At 42.8% G+C, this 19,895-nt stretch overlaps 1 protein-coding gene across 1 annotated transcript in view; it reads right to left on the bottom strand.

The window, feature by feature from the left end:
* RECK (reversion inducing cysteine rich protein with kazal motifs) overlaps nucleotides 1-19,895 on the bottom strand; it is an 801,790-nt gene that overhangs the window by 666,499 nt on the left and 115,396 nt on the right. The window contains exon 4 of the mRNA XM_044293464.1: nucleotides 15,520-15,556. Within this exon, the coding sequence (XP_044149399.1) occupies nucleotides 15,520-15,556 (37 nt within the window). The remainder of the gene's footprint in view (nucleotides 1-15,519; nucleotides 15,557-19,895) is intronic.

Here is a 19,895-nt window from a genome sequence, read left to right as displayed (position 1 = left end):
TTACAAGGCTTAGAAGTTTAGAAGCAATTCTTAAAATATTTAAGAAAATTTACAAAACCCACTTTTTAAAGGACGAGTTCAGGTCTGAAGTCACTTTGTGGGGCTTACATAGTGGAAACCCCCCATAAATGACCCCATTGTAGAAACTACACCCCTCAAGTTACTTAAAACCAATTTTACAAACGTTATTAAACCTTTAGGTGTTCCACAAGAATTAAAGGAAAAATGGAGATGAAATTTCTAAATTTCACTTTTTGGGAGATTTTCTATTTTATTAAATTTTTTCTTTAACACATTAAGGGTTAACAGCAAAACAAAACTCAATATGAATTACTCAGATTCTGCGGTTTACAGAAACACCCGACATGTGGTCGTAAACTGATGTAAGGGCGCACGGCAGGGCACAGAAGGAAAGGAACGCCGTATGGTTTTTGGAAGGCAGATTTTTCTGGATTGGTTTTCTGAACGCCATATGTTTTTTATTTTTCTACTGATCGTCTTGTGCAGGGGCTCGTTTTATGCAGAAAGAGTTGAGGTCTTTATTGGTACCATTTTTGGGTACATATGATTTTTTGATCATTCATGATTACACTTTATGGGGCAAGGTGGCCCAAAAAATGTTTTGGAACAATTTTTTTTACAGCGTTCATCTGAGGGGTTAGGTCATGTGACAGTTTTATAGAGCAGATCGTTACGGACGTGGCAATACCAAATATGTATACTTTTTCTTATTTATTTTTTACACAATAATAGCATTTCTGAAACCAAAAAAAAAATATGTTTTAGTGTCTCCATAGTCTGAGAGCCATAGCTTTTTTATTTTTTTGGGTGATTGTCTTAAATATGGGCTCATTTTTTGCAGGGTGAGGTAACGGTTTGATTGGTACTATTTTGGGGTATATTCGCCTTTTTGATCGCTTGGTGTTGCACTTTTTGTGATGTAAGGTGACAAAAATGGCCTATTTTTTTACACCGGTGTTTATTGGACGGGGTTGATGATGTGGCATATTTATAGAGATGGACGTTACGGATGCAGTGACACCTAATATGTGTGGTTTTTTTTGTTTTTGTTTGTTTTTTATAGGAAAAGGCAATTTATTTTTTACATTTTTATTTATTTATTTATATTTTTATTATTTTCACTTTTTTTTATCAGTTCCCGCTTGGATCTTGAAGATCCAGTGGGGCTGATGGTTGTACTATACTTTGCAATGCTCTTGCATTGCAAACTATAATACAATCAGATGCCCTGTAGGTGGCAGCACCGCACGCCTATGCCATGGCAACCAGACGCCTTTGCAAAGCGTCCGGTTGCCATGGCAACCATCGGGTGCTGCCATCGGAGCAGCCCTGATGGTTGAGAGAGGGACCCCCCTCCCTCTATTAACCCCATGGATGCCGCTACTGCGGCATCTATGGGGTTACAGCAGTGTCAGCATAGAGCTGACACACACTGCTGATGGCGGTGGCTCAGGAATAGAGCCGCCGCCATCACACAGAGAAGGGGGACCGATCGGGGGCAGGGGGGCAGTGCTGGAAAAGCGGGGAGGCGGCACAAATTACAGATCGGGGCAGGAGGGGGCGGACCGCAACGGGGTCAGGATACATGTATGGGGGGGGCGGAAACCGACGGCAGAGGCAGGGCTCACGATGGTGGTGGGGGCTTGGAGGCACACAAGAAGGGGGCACGGATCGGGGGCTTCAGGACACATTACATGATTTCAGGCTCTGATCTGCTGAGCGCAGATCAGAGCCTAAAACCGGCATTTTAACACTGCCGCGATCCGATTGGTTAGTCTGCACAGACTAACCAATCGGATCGGATGCCGGCAAGGGGCCACTCTAATTGGTCCCTTGCCGGCATTACTAGACTGTATGCTGTCCGTGACAGCAGCAGGACATGGGCAGAAGCTTTAATCCAAGCGCTTTGCAGCGCCGTGCGCTTCTGTATTCGGCGCAGGCGCAGTGAGTGAATACCGCGCTTTTGGTGCCGGCTTTCTCACTGTAACGTAGTTGGCGCAGGCGCAGTGAGGAAGCCGGCGCCGGGAGAATACAGAAGCGCAGTTTCAATCAACAGGATCGGGGCAGGCTGGAGGGACACAATGGGTGGCTGAAATGGTTAGTGGACAGAGCCCTCTGGGTGCTAATGACACCCACATAGCACCTAGGGGCTCATTAGCATATCTATAAAAGTAAATTTTTAAGGTGAACGGCAACAGACAGATGATAAGTAAGAACACTGTTATGGACTGCTGACACTAGCACATCGCTAGTGTCAGTCAGCTAAATAGGACCAAATCTGGTGGTAGAAACCCTTTAAGAAGACCATACCTATATATATCACCCTTCTTTTTTTTCACTTTTTATTATTTATTTTTTGCATGATTTTATATTATCATCTTTATATTTTATCACCTTTTTCACTCATTATATTCACGTGTACAGAATGTACAGTGCTGCCCATAATTATTCATACCCCTAGCAAATTTTTACTTAAAGGGAGTCGGTCACCTCCATATGGCCATATACAGTGCTTACATGGCTCTGTAGCACACCTATACAGGATTGTAACGGACCTTTGTTCTTTTCTTTAGACTTGCACCAGCAGGAAAAATGAAGTTTAATTCATATGCAAATGAGCACTCGCAAGTGCCCAGGGGTGGCGTTCAGTGTGTAAGTGCCCAGGCTGCTCTGCCTTCTTTTCACTTTACTCTCCGGACTTGGAGGGCGGGCAAAGGCAGAGGCTGGGGAGGAGTAAAGTGAAAAGAAGGCAGAGCAACCTGGGCACTTACACACTGAACGTCGCCCCTGGGCACTTGCGAGTGCTCATTTGCATATGAATTAAACTTGGTTTTTCCTGCTGATGCAAGTCTACAGACAAAGGTACCGCTACAATCCTGTATAGATGTGCTACAGAGCCATGTAAGCACTGTATATGGCCATATGGAGGTGACAGACTCCCTTTAAAGTTACTTTTATTCAACCAGCAAGTAATTTAGTGACGGGAAATGACATAGGTGTCTCCCAAAAGATAATAAGACAATGTACAGAGGCATTATTGTGGAAAAAAATAAACATTTCTCAGCTTTTATTTACATTTGAGCAAAAAGTGTCCAGTCCAAAATTATTCATACCTTTCTCAATAATCAATAGAAAAGCCTTTATTGGATATTACAGCAATCAAACGCTTTCTGTAATTGCAGACCAGCTTTTTGCATGTTTCCACAGGTATTTTTACCCATTCATCTCTAGCAATGAGCTCCAAATCTATCAGGTTGGAGGGTCTTCTTGCCATCACCCTGATCTTTAGCTCCCTCCACAGCTTCTCAATTGGATTCAAGTCTGGACTCTGGTTGGGCCACTCCAAAACGTACATGTTGTTGTCTGCTAACCATTTCTTCACCACTTTTGCTGTGTGTTTTGGGTCATTGTCTTGCTGAAATGTCCACTGGTGCCCAAGGCCAAGTTTCTCTGTAGACTGCCTGATGTTGTCGTTGAGAATACTCATGTATTGCTCTTTTTTCATGGTGCCGTTTACTGTGATTAGAATCCCTGGTCCATTGGCTGAAAAACACCCCCAAAGCATTAGGTTCCCACCACCATGTTTGACAGTGGGGATGGTGTTCTATGGGTTGAAGGCTTCTCCTTTTTTTTGTACGCCAAATGGAGGAAACATCATTGCGACCAAACAATAACATTTTTGTTTCATCTGACCATAACACAGAAGACCAGAAGTCTTCTTCTTTGTTTTCTCTGTCCAGATGAGCTTTTGCAAAGGTAACAAAATTACTTGCCAGTTGAATAAAAGTAAGTCAAAATTTGCCTGGGGTATAAATAATTATGGGCAGCACTGTATATATACATATAAGTTTATTGAAATTTGCATTGCATCATCACATGTGGTTTTATTATATATTTATCTCCCTTTATTGGGTTTTGTGAATTTTGGTATTTACGTATTTATTTATTATGGGCATGAATATATATATATATATATATATATATATATATATTATATATCACCTCTCAGGATCGCCTCTCATTGGTCGGCTGCAGGGGAGGGCAGTTAAAATTACTGCAGCGCTCCTCTCCTCCTCCTTTTCAGTCCGGGAGCCGAGGAGAGAGGAACGCTGCATCGGATCTCCAGCCAGCACCCCAATCTGTTCAGAGATCAGGATCCAGAGATCATCATCCAGCACCCCATCTGTGATATTCAGGGAAAGTTAGTAGAAGAAAAAAAAAAAAGTTTCCAATTGCATCACCCTAAATCGGGTGTTTGGGGTCCACTGACTGTGTCTGGCACTCTTAGTGCATCGCACACCCCACCGCTGATCAACTTCAGACTCCAGTTAATCAGCAATTTTTATATATTTTTTCAAATTTTTTGTCTTTTTTTTTGTTAGTTTTTTTTTTTATGTTAGGTTTAGGGTAAGTTCGCAAACACCCATGCACCTACACACACGCACACCAAATAAAGTTTATCACGCACGCACACACACACACACACACACTCCCCTATGGCCCGCCGGATGTTCTCAGCTAAGGAGGCATACGCCCATCTTGCCCCTGACTCCGAGAGTCCCAGTGAGGACGAGGATGACCCCACTTTCCTTTTGTCATCCGCATCCTCCTCATCATCTAGTGATGATGATGAGCCCCCAAGGCGGCAGAGACGCCGCCAGGCGGAGCAAGGGGTCCGCCTTGTTAAGGACCCTGTGACGCATCCTAGGACGCAGCTCTGTCTGGGGCTTATACTAGTTTTCTGGCCCACCAGTTAAGTCCACCAGAGCCCCCTGCCGGTTAACTTGCATGGTATACCCCAGAGCGGTTTGAGCCCGCGATTCCTGATTTTGTAGGCCAACCAGGAATCCAGATTTCCACAGTGGGCTTCACTGAATACGACTACTTTAGTCTTTTTTTCAATGACCACTTTGTAAATCTAATGGTAGAGCAAACAAACCTGTACGCCCAACAGTTTGTTGCTCAACACCCGGGCTCCTTTTTGGCTAGGCCCGGTGGCTGGACTCCGGTCAGTGCAGCCGAGATGAGGACATTTTGGGGCCTCGTGCTGAGTATGGGCCTAGTCAAGAAACCTAGTGTCAGGCATTACTGGAGTGGGGACGTCCTCTACCAGACCCCACTTTACAGTACGGCCATGACACGCTCACGGTTTGAGGCCATCCGGAAATGCCTGCATTATGCAGATAATGCAGCATTTCCCCCCAAGGTGATCCTGCCTATGACCGCCTGTACAAAATCAGGCCGGTCATCGATCACTTTGGGGCCAAATTTGTACAGGCCTATGTACCTGGAAGGGAGGTAGCGGTTGAGGAGTCTCTCATTGCTTTTAAGGGGAGACTCATTTTCCGCCATGAAGTATGAAGCTGTACAAACTTTGTGAGAGCACCTCAGGGTACAATTACAAGTTTTCTGTGTACGAGGGGTGAGATTTCTGTATTCAACCCTCAGAATGTCCCCCCACTCTAGGTGTTAGCGGGAAACTTGTGTGGGACCTTATGCAACCACTGCTAGATAAAGGTTACCATATGTATGGATAACTTTTATACTAGTATCCCCTTGTTCCAGTCCCTCGCCGCCAGATCCACGTCCGCTTGTGGGACCGTGCGGAAAAATCAACGCGGCCTCCCTACCCACCCCCTCCAGGTACCTATCCCCACGGGTGCGACCCGTGCCCTTACCAGTGGAAACCTGTTACTGGTCAGATATAAGGACAAGAGGAATGTCCTTATACTGTCCACAATTCACGGTAACAGCATCACCCCTGTCCCTGTGCGAGGTACCGCGGCAAAGGTCCTCAAGCCCGATTGTATCGTCGACTACAATCGGTATATGGGAGGAGTTGATCTCTCTGATCAAGTCCTCAAGCCATAAAATGCAATGCGCAAAATGCGTACAAAAAAGTTGTAGTCTACTTGGTACAGGTTGCCTTGTACAATTTTTTTGTGCTGTCCCGGAGCGCTGGCAACACAGGGACATTTCTTCAGTACTATGAGGCAGTCCTCATGGCACTGATCTTTTCTGACAGGGAAAGAGCAGGCCGGAGTACCTCGGGAACTGGAGGCGCCCGGATCATCCCTGGCCATGACTTTCCAGGTGTGGTCCCCCCCCCCAAAAAAAGTGCAGAGTGCGTCACAGGAGGGGGATACGGAAGGACACCACTACTCAGTGTGATACGTGCCCCGATCATCCAGGCCTCTGCACGGTTGCTCCAGGGAGTACCACACTTCCATGGAGTACTAAATTTATATGCCAATTTAGCCACTGACAATCGGATAAAAAAAAAAAAATGGTTCTCAGACTTGAAACACTAAAACAAAAAAAATGTTTCAAAAATATTATTTAGTAAAACTAAAATAAATAAAAATGTTGACATATTAGGTATTGCCACGTCTGTAAGAATCTGCTCTATAAAAATACCCAATGACCTAACACCTCAGATGAACACAGTCAAAAAAATAAAATAAAAATGGTGCAAAGAAAGAAAGGTATTTTTTTGTCACCTGACATCACAAAAATTGTAATAGCAAGCGATCAAAAAGTCATATTCTCCCAAAAGAGTGCCAATACAACAATCTTCTCATCCCCCAAAAAATTAGCCCCTACCTAAGATAATCGGCTAAAAAAATAATGAAATAAAACCAGTAACTATCAGTATCAGACTATGGAGATACTAAAATGTTATTTTGTGGTTTATAAAAAGATAATATAGTGTAAAACATAAATAAAATAAAAAAACTAGATCTGTTAGGTATCGCCGCGTCCGTAAGAATCTACTATATAAAAATACCCCATGACCTAACCCCTTAGATGAACACTGTCAAAAAATTTAAATATAAACTGTGCCAAAACAGCAATTTTTGGGCAAATTTTCCATTTTAATCCGTTTTTTTCCAGTAACAAAAAAAGGGTTAACAGCCAAACAAAACTTAATATTTATTTTACCCTGATTCTGCAGTTTACAGAAACACCCCATATGTGGTCGTAAACTGCTGTATGACCAAACGGCAGGGCACAGAAGGAAAGGAATTCCGTATGGATTCTGGAAGGCAGATTTTGATGGCCTTTTTATTTTGGCACCATGTCCCATTTGAAGCCCCCCTGATGCACCCCTAGAGTAGAAACTCCATAAAAGCGACCCCATCTAAGAAACTACACCCCTCAAGTTATTCAAAACTGATTTTACAAACTTTATTAACCCTAGGTGTTCCTCAACAGTTTATGGCAAATAGAGATGAAATTTCTGAATTTCTATTTTTGGTAACCTTGCCTCACAAAAATGTAATATAGATAAACCAAAAATCATATATACCCTAAAAATAGTCCCAACAAAACTGCCACCTGATCCCATAGTTTCCAAAATGGGGTCACTTTTATGGAGTTTCTACTTTAGGGGTGCATCAGGGGAGCTTCAATTGGGACATGGTGTAAATAAACCAGTCCAGCGAAATCTGCCTTCCAAAAACCACACAGCGCACCTTTCCCTCTATGCCAGTGGTTCTCAACCTAGGGGTCGCGACCCCTTTGGGGGTCGATCGGCCCTTTCCGGGCGGTCGCCTGAGGTCACCGGCACAACGGCAGCGGCCCCTTATCCTCGCACACAGGAAGTGATGTCCTATCACTGCCTGTGCTTGAAGGAGCCTGACGTCTGGACGGGTAAGTCGCCGCCTGTCTGCTGAGGTCCGAGTTTTTTCATTAATGACACCGCCGCTGAGCACCACTGCCACCAATGATTTAATTGAGCCTGGCTGAGCCTGGCTAATTTTATTTTAATTATTTGGCTGAGCAAGGCTTAATTTATTTGGGGGGACATGACGCACCGCTGATTTATTTATTTGGGGGACCCTGAGCACTTCTGATTTATTTATTTAAGGCTTAAATAAATAAATCAGAAGTGCTCAGGGTCCCCCCAAATAAATAAATCAGCGGTGCTTCATGTCCCCCCAAATAAATAAATCAGAAGTGCTCAGGGTCCCCCAAATAAATAAATCAGCGGCGCTTCAGGTCTGTTTAAATTTTAAGCAGACCTGAAGCACCGCTGATTTATTTATTTGGGGGACCCTGAGCACCATTGATTTATTTATTTGGGGTGGACTTGAAGCACCGCTGATTTATTTATTTGGGGGACCCTGAACACCATTGATTTATTTATTTGGGGGAAACCTGATGCACCACTGATTTATTTATTTGGGGGTACCCTGAGCACCGTTGATTTATTTATTTGGGGGAGACCTGAAGCCCCGCTGATTTATTTATTTGGGGGACCCTGAGCACTTCTGATTTATTTATTTGGGGGGGGGGACGTGAAGCACCACTGATTTATTTATTTGAGGGGTATCCAACATTTTGTCTTTGTGATTAATTACTCTGCTTTAATTATGTTCAATTTGTAGCAATAAAAATACATCCTGCATATCAGATATTTACATTACAATTTATAACAGTAGCAAAATTAGTTATGACGTAGCAAGGGAAAAAATTTAATGGTTGGGGGTCACCACAACATGAGGAACTGTATTAAGGGGTCACGGCTTTAGAAAGGTGGAGAACCACTGCTCTATGCCCTACCGTGTGCCCGTACAGTAGTTTACGGCCACATATGGGGTGTTTCTGCAAACTAGAGAATCGGGGCAATAAATATAGCATTTTGTTTGGCTGTTAACCCTTGCTTTGTTACTAGAAAAAATTGATTAAAATGGAAAATTTGCGCAAAAATCTAAATTCTGAAATTTTATCTCCATTTGCCATTAACGCTTGTAAAATCAGTTGTAAAATCAACTTTTACATTTGTAAAATCAGTTTTGAATACCTTGAGAGGTGTAGTTTCTAGAATGGGGTCATTTTTAGGTGGTTTCTATTATGTAAGCCTCACAAAGTGACTTCAGACCTGGACTAATCTCTAAAAATTGGATTTAGAAAATTTCTGACAAATTTCAAGATTTGCTTCTAAACTTCTAAGCCTTGTAACGTCCCCAAAAACTAAAATGTCATTCCCAAAATGATCCAAAAATGAAGTAGACATATGGGGAATTTAAAGTTATAACTATTTTTGGAGGTATTACTATGTATTATAGAAGTAGAGAAATTGAAACTTGGAAATTTGCTATTTTTTCCCAAATTTTTGTAAATTTTGTATTTTTTTTATAAATAAAAATGATATTTTTTTTACTTCATTTTAACAGTGTCATGAAGTACAACATGTGACGAAAAAACGATCTCAGAATGGCCTGGATAAGTCAAAGCATTTAAAAGTTATCACCACTTAGGCCCCATGCACACGGCCGTTGTTCACGGCCGTGTGCGGGCCGTGGAACCGCGGCCTGGATCCCTTCCTGTGAGCTGGAGCGCACGGCGTCACTGGTTGCTATGACGCCCTGCGCTCCCTGCTGCCGGCACAGTACAGTAATACACTGGTATAGATCATACCAGTGTAGTACTGTATTGCGGCGGCAGCAGGGAGCGCACGGCGTCATAGCAACCAGTGACGCCGTGCGCTCCAGCTCACAGGAAGGGATCCAGGCCGCGGTTCCACGGCCCGCACACGGCCGTGAACAACGGCCGTGTGCATGGGGCCTTAAAGTGACACTGGTCTGATTTGCAAAAAAATGGCCTGGTCCTTAAGGTGAAATATGGCTGTGTCCTTAAGGAGTTAAGGACCAGTTCAGTTCTGAAGTTACTTTGTGGGGCTTACAAAGTCAACCCCCCCCCCCCCATAAATGACCCCATTGCAGAAACTACACCCCTCAAGTTACTAAAAACTGATTTTACAAACTTTAAACCTTTTAGGTGTTACACAAGAATTAAAGGAAAATGGAGAGGACATTTCAAAATGTCACTTTTTGGGCAGATTTTAGTAAAAAAAAAAACTCTTTAACACATCTAGGGTTTACAGCCAAACAAAACTCAATATTTATTACTCTGATTCTGTGCTTTACAGAAACACCCCACATGTGGTCATAAACTGATGTAAGGGAACACTGTAGGGCGCTGAAAGAAAAGGAGCACCTTTTGTTTTTTGGAAGGCAGATTTTACTGGACTGGTTTTTAGATGCCATGTTCTATTTAAAGCCCCCCTGATGCACCCTTAGGCCCCTTTCACACGGGCGAGTATTCCGCGCGGATGCGATGCGTGCGGTGAACGTATTGCACCCGCACTGAATCCGGACCCATTCATTTCTATAGGGCTGTGCACATGAGTGGTGATTTTCACACATCACTTGTGCGTTGAGTGAAAATCGCAGCATGCTCTATATTGTGCGATTTTCACACGACGCAGGCCAAGCAAGTGCGGATGCGGTGCGATTTTAACGCACGGTTGCTAGGAAACGATCGTGATGGAGACCCAATCATTATTATTTTCCCTTATAACAGGGTTATAAGGGAAAATAATAGCATTCTGAATACAGAATGCATAGTAAAACAGCGCTGGAGGGGTTAAAAAAATAAATAAAAATAATTTGACTCACCTTAGTCCACTTGATCGCGAAGCCCGGCATCTCCTTCTGTATCCTTTGTTGAGCAGGACCTGTGGTAAGCATTAAATACAGGTAAAGGACCTTTGATGACGTCAGATCACATTCTCCATCACCACGGTGATGGACCATGTGATTGGAGCATTTGATCTGAGGTCACCACAGGTCATTTAGCCCACAGCTAGTAAAGAAGAGACCGGGAACTACGCGATCAAGAGGATAAGGTGAGTTAACGTTTTTATATTTTTTAACCCCTCCAGCACTATTATACTATGCATTCTGTATTCAGAATGCTATTATTTTCCCTTATAACCATGTTATAAGGGAAAATAATACAATCTTCAGAACATCAATCCCAAGCCCGAACTTCTGTGAAGAAGTTCGGGTTTGGGTACCAAACATGCACGATTTTTCTCACGCAAGTGCAAAACGCATTACAATGTTTTGCACTCGCGCGGAAAAATCACGCATTTTCCCGCAACGCACCCGCCTCTTATCCGGGCAAAAAAACTGACGCCCGTGTGAAAGAGGTATTTTGTGGTACATATGATTTTTAATTGCAAGGTAACAAAAAAATGGCTGTTTTGGCACAGTCTATTTTTTACAAGATTCATCTGACAGGGTAGATCATGTGCTATTTTTATAGAGCAGGTTGTTACAAACACAATGATATCAAATATGTCTACTTTGTTTCAGTTTTACATAATAAAGCATTTTTGAAAAAAACATTATGTTTTTGTGTCTCCATTTTCTGAAGCCATATTATTTTTTATCTGCCAATCGTCTTGTGCAGTGGCTCGTTTTTTGCAGATAGAATTGACGTTTTTATTGGTACCATTTTTGGGTACATATGATTTTTTGATCATTCATCATTACACTTTATGGGGCAAGGGGACAAAAAAATGGTTGTTTTGTAACAGTTTTTATTTATTTATTTTTATAGCGTTCACCTGAGGGGAAAGGTCATGTGACATTTTTATAGAGCAATCGACATTGCAATACTTAATATGTATACTTTTTCTTATTTATTTAAGTTTTACACAATAATAGCATTTTTGAAACAAAAAAAAAATGATGCTTTAATGTCTCTATAGACTGAGAACGTCATTTTTGTGTGATGAGGTGACAGATTGGTACCATTTTCGGGGGCATACACCTTCTGATTGCTTGGTGATGCAATTTTTGTGTTGTAATGTGACAAAAAATAGCTTTTTCTTCTGGCACCGTTGTTATTTTTTTTCACCTGATGGGTTAGCTCATATGATATTTTTATAGAGCTGGTTGTTACGGACGCAGCGATACCTAATCTGCTTTTTACATTTATTTCACTTTACCACAATAACAGCATATTTTAAATAAAACAATTTACGTTTTAGTGTCTCCACGTTCTAAGAGCTAAAATGTTTATATTTTTTAAGAGATTTTCTTATGTAGGGGCTCATTTTTTGCGGGATGAGGTGACTGTTTAATTGGTACCATTTTGTGGGACATGCACCTTTTTGATCGCTTGGTGTTGCACTTTTTGTGATGTAAGGTGAAGGTGGAGGCAGGAGATATTAGGGCACACAGATGGGGGCACAGATCGGGGAAGAGGACACATCAGGGGGCAGAGATCAGCTAATGCCCGATTTCAGGCTCTGATCTGCAGAGTGCAGATCAGAGCCTGAAACCGGCATTTTAACACTGCCGCGCTCCGATTGGTTAATCTGTGCAAACTAACCAATCGGAGCGATCGCCGACAAGGGACCACTCTGGTCCCTTGCCAGCATTACTGGACTTTATGCTGTCAGTGACATCAGCAGTGCAGGGGCAGAAGCTTTAATCCAAGCATTTTGCAGCGCTTGGATTAAAGAGCTTCCATGATGTTTATACACATGCTACCTGCACGGGGTATGTGCAGATAGCGCGTATATACAGTATAGACCAAAAGTTTGGACACACCTTCTCATTCAAAGAGTTTTCTTTATTTTCATGACTATGAAAATTGTAGATTCACACTGAAGGCATCAAAACTATGAATTAACACACGTGGAATTATATACATAACAAAAAAGTGTGAAACAACTGAAAATATGTCATATTCTAGGTTCTTCAAAGTAGCCACCGTTTGCTTTGATTACTGCTTTGCACACTCTTTGCATTCTCTTGATGAGCTTCAAGAGGTAGTCACCTCAAATGGTTTTCACTTCACAGGTGCGCCCTGTCAGGTCTAATAAGTGGGATTTCTTGCCTTATAAATGGGTTGGGACCATCAGCTGCATTGTGGAGAAGTCAGGTGGATACACAGCTGATATTCCTACTGAATAGACTGTTAGAATTCTTATTATGGCAAGAAAAAAGCAGCCAAGTAAAGAAAAATTAGTGGCCATCATTACTTTAAGAAATGAATGTCAGTCAGTCCGAAAAATTGGGAAAACTTTGAAAGTGTCCCCAAGTGCAGTCACAAAAACCATCAAGCGCTACAAAGAAACTGGCAGACATGCAGACCGCCCCAGGAAAGGAAGACCAAGAGTCACTTCTGCTGCGGAGGATAAGTTCATCCGAGTCAGCAGCCTCAGAAATCGCAGGTTAACAGCAGCTCAGATTAGAGACCAGGTCAATGCGGCACAGAGTTCTAGCACCAGACACATCTCTAGAACAACTGTTAAGAGGAGACTGTGTGAATCAGGCCTTCATGGTAGAATATCTGCTAGGAAAACACTGCTAAGGACAGACAACAAGCAGAAGAGACTTGTTTGGGCTAAAGAACACAAGGAATGGACATTAGACCAGTGGAAATCTGTGTTTTGGTCTGATGAGTTCAAATTTGAGATCTTTGGTTCCAACCACCGTGTCTTTGTGCGACGCAGAAAAGGTGAACGGATGGACTCTACATGCCTGGTTCCCACCGTGAAGCATGGAGGAGGAAGTGTGATGGTGTAGGGGTGCTTTGCTGGTGACACTGTTGGGGGTTTATTCAAAATTGAAGGCATACTGAACCAGCATGGCTACCACAGCATCATGCAGCGGCATGCTATTCCATCTGGTTTGCGTTTAGTTGGACCAACATTTATTTTTCAACAGGACAATGACCCCAAACACACCTCCAAGCTGTGTAAGGGCTATTTGACCACGAAGGAGAGTAATGTGGTGCTGCGCCATATGACCTAGCCTCCACAGTCACCGGACCCGAACCCAATCGAGATGGTTTCGGGTGAGCTGGACCGCAGAGTGAAGGCAAAAGGGCCAACAAGTGCTAAGCATCTCTGGGAACTCCTTCAAGACTGTTGGAAGACCATTTCAGGTGACTACCTCTTGAAGCTCATCAAGAGAATGCCAAGAGTGTGCAAAGCAGTAATCAAAGCAAAAGGTGGCTACTTTGAAGAACCTAGAATATGACATATTTTCAGTTGTTTCACACTTTTTTGTTATATATATATAATTCCACATGTGTTAATTCATAGTTTTGATACCTTCAGTGTGAATCTACAATTTTCATAGTCATGAAAAAAAAGAAAACTCTTTCAATGAGAAGGTGTGTTCAAACTTTTGGTCTGTACTGTACATTAGCTAAGTTGTTAGGAAACAGTCTCTAAATCTGGGTATTATAAAAAAGACCATAGATATTTAAAAAAAAATTAACTACCAAAAATGAAATTCCTAACATATGTGATGCTAAATGGAAGGTATTCATGAAGCTTTATTTTTCAGTTAATTTTACCTTTCTGATGTCTGTATTCAGCCCTTCAGTCTGTATTCAGCAACCATATTTTTCTGTGCCTCTATTTTAGCATCTTCCTGAAATGGCCTCTGCTGTCATGTATTGATCGTTGCCATATCCTTGAGCACATCCTGTATTTCCATCACTTCCCATAACCCCTTGCTCTCCTTACATGAACAAGCAGGACCCCCACTACCCCAGAGCAGTGTGTATCCTCTTACATATAGCTAACCAGAGACAAGCCCTGCAATTACATGAAATCGGTAAGCATTTGTTTTTGCCTCTTAATAGTCACAGTAAAAGTTTTTTTAGGAACCACTACACTGATGATAAGGTCACATTTCTATATATTATTTTTTACTATCTTTCTCTCCTCCTGCTCTGCAGCTGCTCCCTTATTCTCCTCCAGACTGACAATACCAGAGTAACAGCAATATGTTCTGTACAAGGGAAGATATTACTGATAGAAATCAGGATGCTATGAATGAAGCTGAAAGTGAAAGTAAAAGCTGATTTTACCCGCGATTATTCCCGAATCTGATTTCTAACAGTAATATCTCTTCTGTTGCTTGGACTTTCATTCTGGTCTTGTATGAAAGCCTGATGTCAGCTTTCAAACAAGACCAGCTGCATGTTTCTAGCTGCTACCATTCAGGAGAAAGCAGCATGTAAAGCAGCCCTCTCCCCACCACTTTCTGCCCGAGCCCAGGCACTCAGTGCGGTGCTCCTCCTCCCAGTGCTCTCCCCATCTCTTGTTTATATCAGAGAGAAGACAGCCTGCACACGACAACACTGAGAAGAGGCCTGCTCAATGTGAAAGTGACACACATTTCTGGGTGTTATTAGGTGAAACTGAAAAGGATTTAATTATAAAGCACAAAAGCATTTATACAGCAGGGTGTACTATGCCATTAGGGTATAAAAAAATTAAACGGCAATTACACTTAAATTGTAAACAGCAATGACATGCATAAGAAAACTACAAATGGATTATTAAAAATAGATATTTTGTGTTATAGCTACAGTCAACTATATCATGAAAAATTAAAGGGGTTGTCTCACTTCAGTAAATATTATTTATTATGTAAAGGAAGCTAATACAAACTGTGTGATGGAAAAATGAATCAAGCCAGCAAAGCAAGCAATATGGACAATCACAACACATTAGTAAGTGTCCTGTATTAAATTTCTCTACATGATAAATGCCACTTACTGAAGTGAGACAACCCCTTTAAGTCCTATAATAATTGACTGCATATTTTTTACTTTATCAAAATCTTTTAGAGCTGAATGGAAAATAAAAGTGCACCAAGAAAATTTTACTCATACCTGGTAGTGAAGAATTCATACAGTTCCAAAATTCAGTCTAAAAATAAGCCAGACAAGTACAACAGTTATACACAGGTTGAACCACTCATCTGCAAATTAATTGAGAATACTAGTAAATCAACTGCAACTGATACAGGCAAAAATGCTAATAAATTGCAGTATAAACTGATGCCTTAAACTGAAATCAATGGGCATTACATAATGAAAATTCAGAGCAAGAAAACAGCTCTAAATTACAGTGCTAGATCCTTTTGTTCTCCTGGGAGAAAAGCCATCTGAGGTATTTGATAGCCATTCAATATATGCTTAGCCATACCAAATGTGTAAGGTGAATAGACTGTTGTTGGTCGAACAGCTGTTGAGTGTATGGGCACCTTAAAAGGGTTGTCTCACTTCAACAACTAGCATATATCATGTAGATAAAGTTAATACAATGCAGTTCCTCATTTATTGTGATTGTCCATATTGTTTCCTTTGCTGGCTGGATTCATTTTCCCATCAAATTATACACCACTTTTTTGCATGGTTATGACCACACTGAAAGCTATCAGCAGTGGTCGTGCTTGCACACTATAGGAAAAAGCAGTGCCCTCTCTGGTGGACGGGACCGTGGGAGCTTACATAAGCTGGTGCTTTCTTTGGATTGTTGGGTGGTCATAACCATGGAAACGAGCAGTGTATAATGTGATGAAAAAATGAATTAAGCCAGCAATGAGGCAATATGAACAATCACAATACATTACTAATGTATTAACTTTGTCTACATGATAAATACTATTTGCTGAAGTGATACAACCCTTTTAACTCTTTGCAGCACTCCTATAAATGTGTAAAATTAGTGTTTTATTAGCTTATATACATATATAGTCCATAACTCTATCTCTATCATTCTACTAAACAATGTACCCGGCGCTGCCCGAATATGACGTGTTGATCTGTTGATCCTTCCCCCTTGTGATTGAACCGAGCAACAGCTAGGGAGAAGGATACGCCCATTGGGAAACCCTGGAGTCTCCTCCTCCCTGTTCCGATGCTATTAACCACCTCCGGACCGCCTAACGCAGATGTGCGGTCCGGAGGTGGCGGCCCTGCGCAGAGTCACGCATATATGCGTCATCTCGCGAGGGCCGGGATTTCCTGTGAACGCGCGCACACAGGCGCGCGCGCTCACAGGAATGGAAGGTAAGCGAGTGGATCTCCAGCCTGCCAGCGGCGATCGCTCGCTGGCAGGCTGGAGATCCAAATTTTTTAACCCCTAACAGGTATATTAGACGCTGTTTTCATAACAGCGTCTAATATACCTCCTACCCGGTCCTCTGGTGGTCCCTTTTGTTAGGATCGACCACCAGAGGACTCAGGTAGGTCAGTACAGTCGCACCAAACACCACACTACACTACACCCCCCGCCCGTTACTTATTAACCCCTTATAAACCCCTGATCACCCATGATCACCCCATATAAACTCCCTGATCACCCCCCTGTCATTGATTACCCCCCTGTCAGACTCCGTTCAGACGTCCGTATGATTTTTACGGATACATGGATCGGATCCGCAAAACGCATACGGACGTCTAAATGGAGCCTTACAGGGGGGTGATCAATGACAGGCGGGTGATCACCCATATACACTCCCTGATCACCCCCTGTCATTGATCACCCCCCTGTCATTGATCACCCCCCTGTAAGGCTCCATTCAGACGTCCGCATGATTTTTACGGATCCATGGATACATGGATCGGATCCGCAAAACACATGCGGACGTCTGAATGGAGCCTTACAGGGGGTGATCAATGACAGGCGGGTGATCACCCATATACACTCCCTGATCACCCCCCTGTCATTGATCACCCCCCTGTAAGGCTCCATTCAGACGTCCGCATGTGTTTTGTGGATCCGATCCATGTATCCATGGATCCGTAAAAATCATGCGGATGTCTGAATGGAGCCTTACAGGGGGGGGTGATCAGTGACAGGGGGGTGATCACCCTGATCACCAGGATCACCCCCTGTCATTGATAACCCCCCTGTAAGGCTCCATTCAGACGTCCGCATGTGTTTTGTGGATCCGATCCATGTATCCATGGATCCGTAAAAAATCATGCGGATGTCTGAATGGAGCCTTACAGGGGGGTGATCACCCTGATCACCCCCTGTCATTGATAACCCCCCTGTAAGGCTCCATTCAGACGTCCGCATGTGTTTTGTGGATCCGATCCATGTATCCATGGATCCGTAAAAATCATGCGGATGTCTGAATGGAGCCTTACAGGGGGGGTGATCAGTGACAGGGGGGTGATCACCCTGATCACCCCCTGTCATTGATAACCCCCCTGTAAGGCTCCATTCAGACGTCCGCATGTGTTTTGTGGATCCGATCCATGTATCCATGGATCCGTAAAAAATCATGCGGATGTCTGAATGGAGCCTTACAGGGGGGGTAATCAGTGACAGGAAGGTGATCACCCTGATCACCCCCTGTCATTGATAACCCCCCTGTAAGGCTCCATTCAGACGTCCGCATGTGTTTTGTGGATCCGATCGATGTATCCATGGATCCGTAAAAATCATGCGGATGTCTGAATGGAGCCTTACAGGGGGGGTGATCAGTGACAGGGGGGTGATCACCCTGATCACCCCCTGTCATTGATAACCCCCCTGTAAGGCTCCATTCAGACGTCCGCATGTGTTTTGCGGATCCGATCCATGGATCCGTAAAAATTATACGGACGTCTGAATGGAGCCTTACCAGGGGGGTGATCAATGACAGGGGGGTGATCCGGGAGTCTATATGGGTGATTACCCCCCTGTCATTGATCACCCCCCCTGTCATTGATCACCCCCCCTGTAAGGCTCCATTCAGACATTTTTTTTGGCACAAGTTAGCGGAAATTTTTTGTTTGTTTTTGTTTTTGTTTTTTCTTACAAAGTCTCATATTCTACTAACTTGTGTCAAAAAATAAAATCTCCCATGAACTCACCATACCCCTCACGGAATCCAAATGCGTAAACATTTTTAGACATTTATATTCCAGACTTCTTCTCACGCTTTAGGGCCCCTAAAAAGCCAGGGCAGTATAAATACCCCACATGTGACCCCATTTCGGAAAGAAGACACCCCAATGTATTCGCTGAGGGGCATATTGAGTCCATGAAAGATTGAAATTTTTGTCCTAAGTTAGCGGAAAGTGAGACTTTGTGAGAAAAAAAACAAAAAAATCAATTTCCGCTAACTTATGCAAAAAATAAAAAATTTCTAGGAACTCGCCAGGCCCCTCATTGAATACCTTGGGGTGTCTTCTTTCCAAAGTGGGGTCACATGTGGGGTATTTATACTGCCCTGGCTTTTTAGGGGCCCGAAAGTGTGAGAAGAAGTCTGGGATCCAAATGTCTAAAAATGCCCTCCTAAAAGGAATTTGGGCCCCTTTGCGCATCTAGGCTGCAAAAAAGTGTCACACATCTGGTATCGCCGTACTCAGGAGAAGTTGAGGAATGTGTTTTGGGGTGTCATTTTACATATACCCATGCTGGGTGAGAAAAATATCTTGCCAACTTTGTATAAAAAAAATAGGAAAAGTTGTCTTTTGCCAAGATATTTCTCTCATCCAGCATGGTTATATGTAAAATGGCACCCCAAAACACATTCCCCAACTTCTCCTGAGTACGGCAATACCAGATGTGTGACACTTTTTTGCAGCCAAGGTGCGCAAAGGGGCACATATTCCAAAGTGCACCTTTCGGATTTCACAGGCCATTTTTTACAGATTTTGATTGCAAGGTACTTCTTACACATTTAGGCCCCTAAATTGCCAGGGCAGTATAACTACGCCACAAGTGACCCCATTTTGGAAAGAAGACACCCCAAGGTATTCCGTGAGGGGCACGGCGAGTTCCTAGAATTTTTTATTTTTTGTCACAAGTTAGCGGAAAATGATGATTTTTCTTTTTTTTTCTTTTTTCCTTACAAAGTCTCATATTCCACTAACTTGCGACAAAAATAAAAGATTCTAGGAACTCACCATGCCCCTCACGGAATACCTTGGGGTGTCTTCTTTCCAAAATGGGGTCACTTGTGGCGTAGTTATACTGCCCTGGCAATTTAGGGGCCCAAATGTGTGAGAAGAACTTTGCAATCAAAATGTGTAAAAAATGACCGGTGAAATCCAAAAGGTGCACTTTGGAATATGTGCCCCTTTGCCCACCTTGGCAGCAAAAAAGTGTCACACATCTGGTATCGCCGTACTCAGGAGAAGTTGGGGAATGTGTTTTGGGGTGTCATTTTACATATACCCATGCTGGGTGAGAAAAATATCTTGGTCAAATGCCAACTTTGTATAAAAAAATGGGAAAAGTTGTCTTTTGCCAAGATATTTCTCTC

Source organism: Bufo gargarizans, chromosome 5 (genome assembly GCF_014858855.1).
Source record: "Bufo gargarizans isolate SCDJY-AF-19 chromosome 5, ASM1485885v1, whole genome shotgun sequence".
Lineage (NCBI taxonomy): Eukaryota > Metazoa > Chordata > Amphibia > Anura > Bufonidae > Bufo > Bufo gargarizans.
Note: the sequence above shows the minus strand (reverse complement) of the source record. Positions and strands in the feature narration are given on the sequence as shown.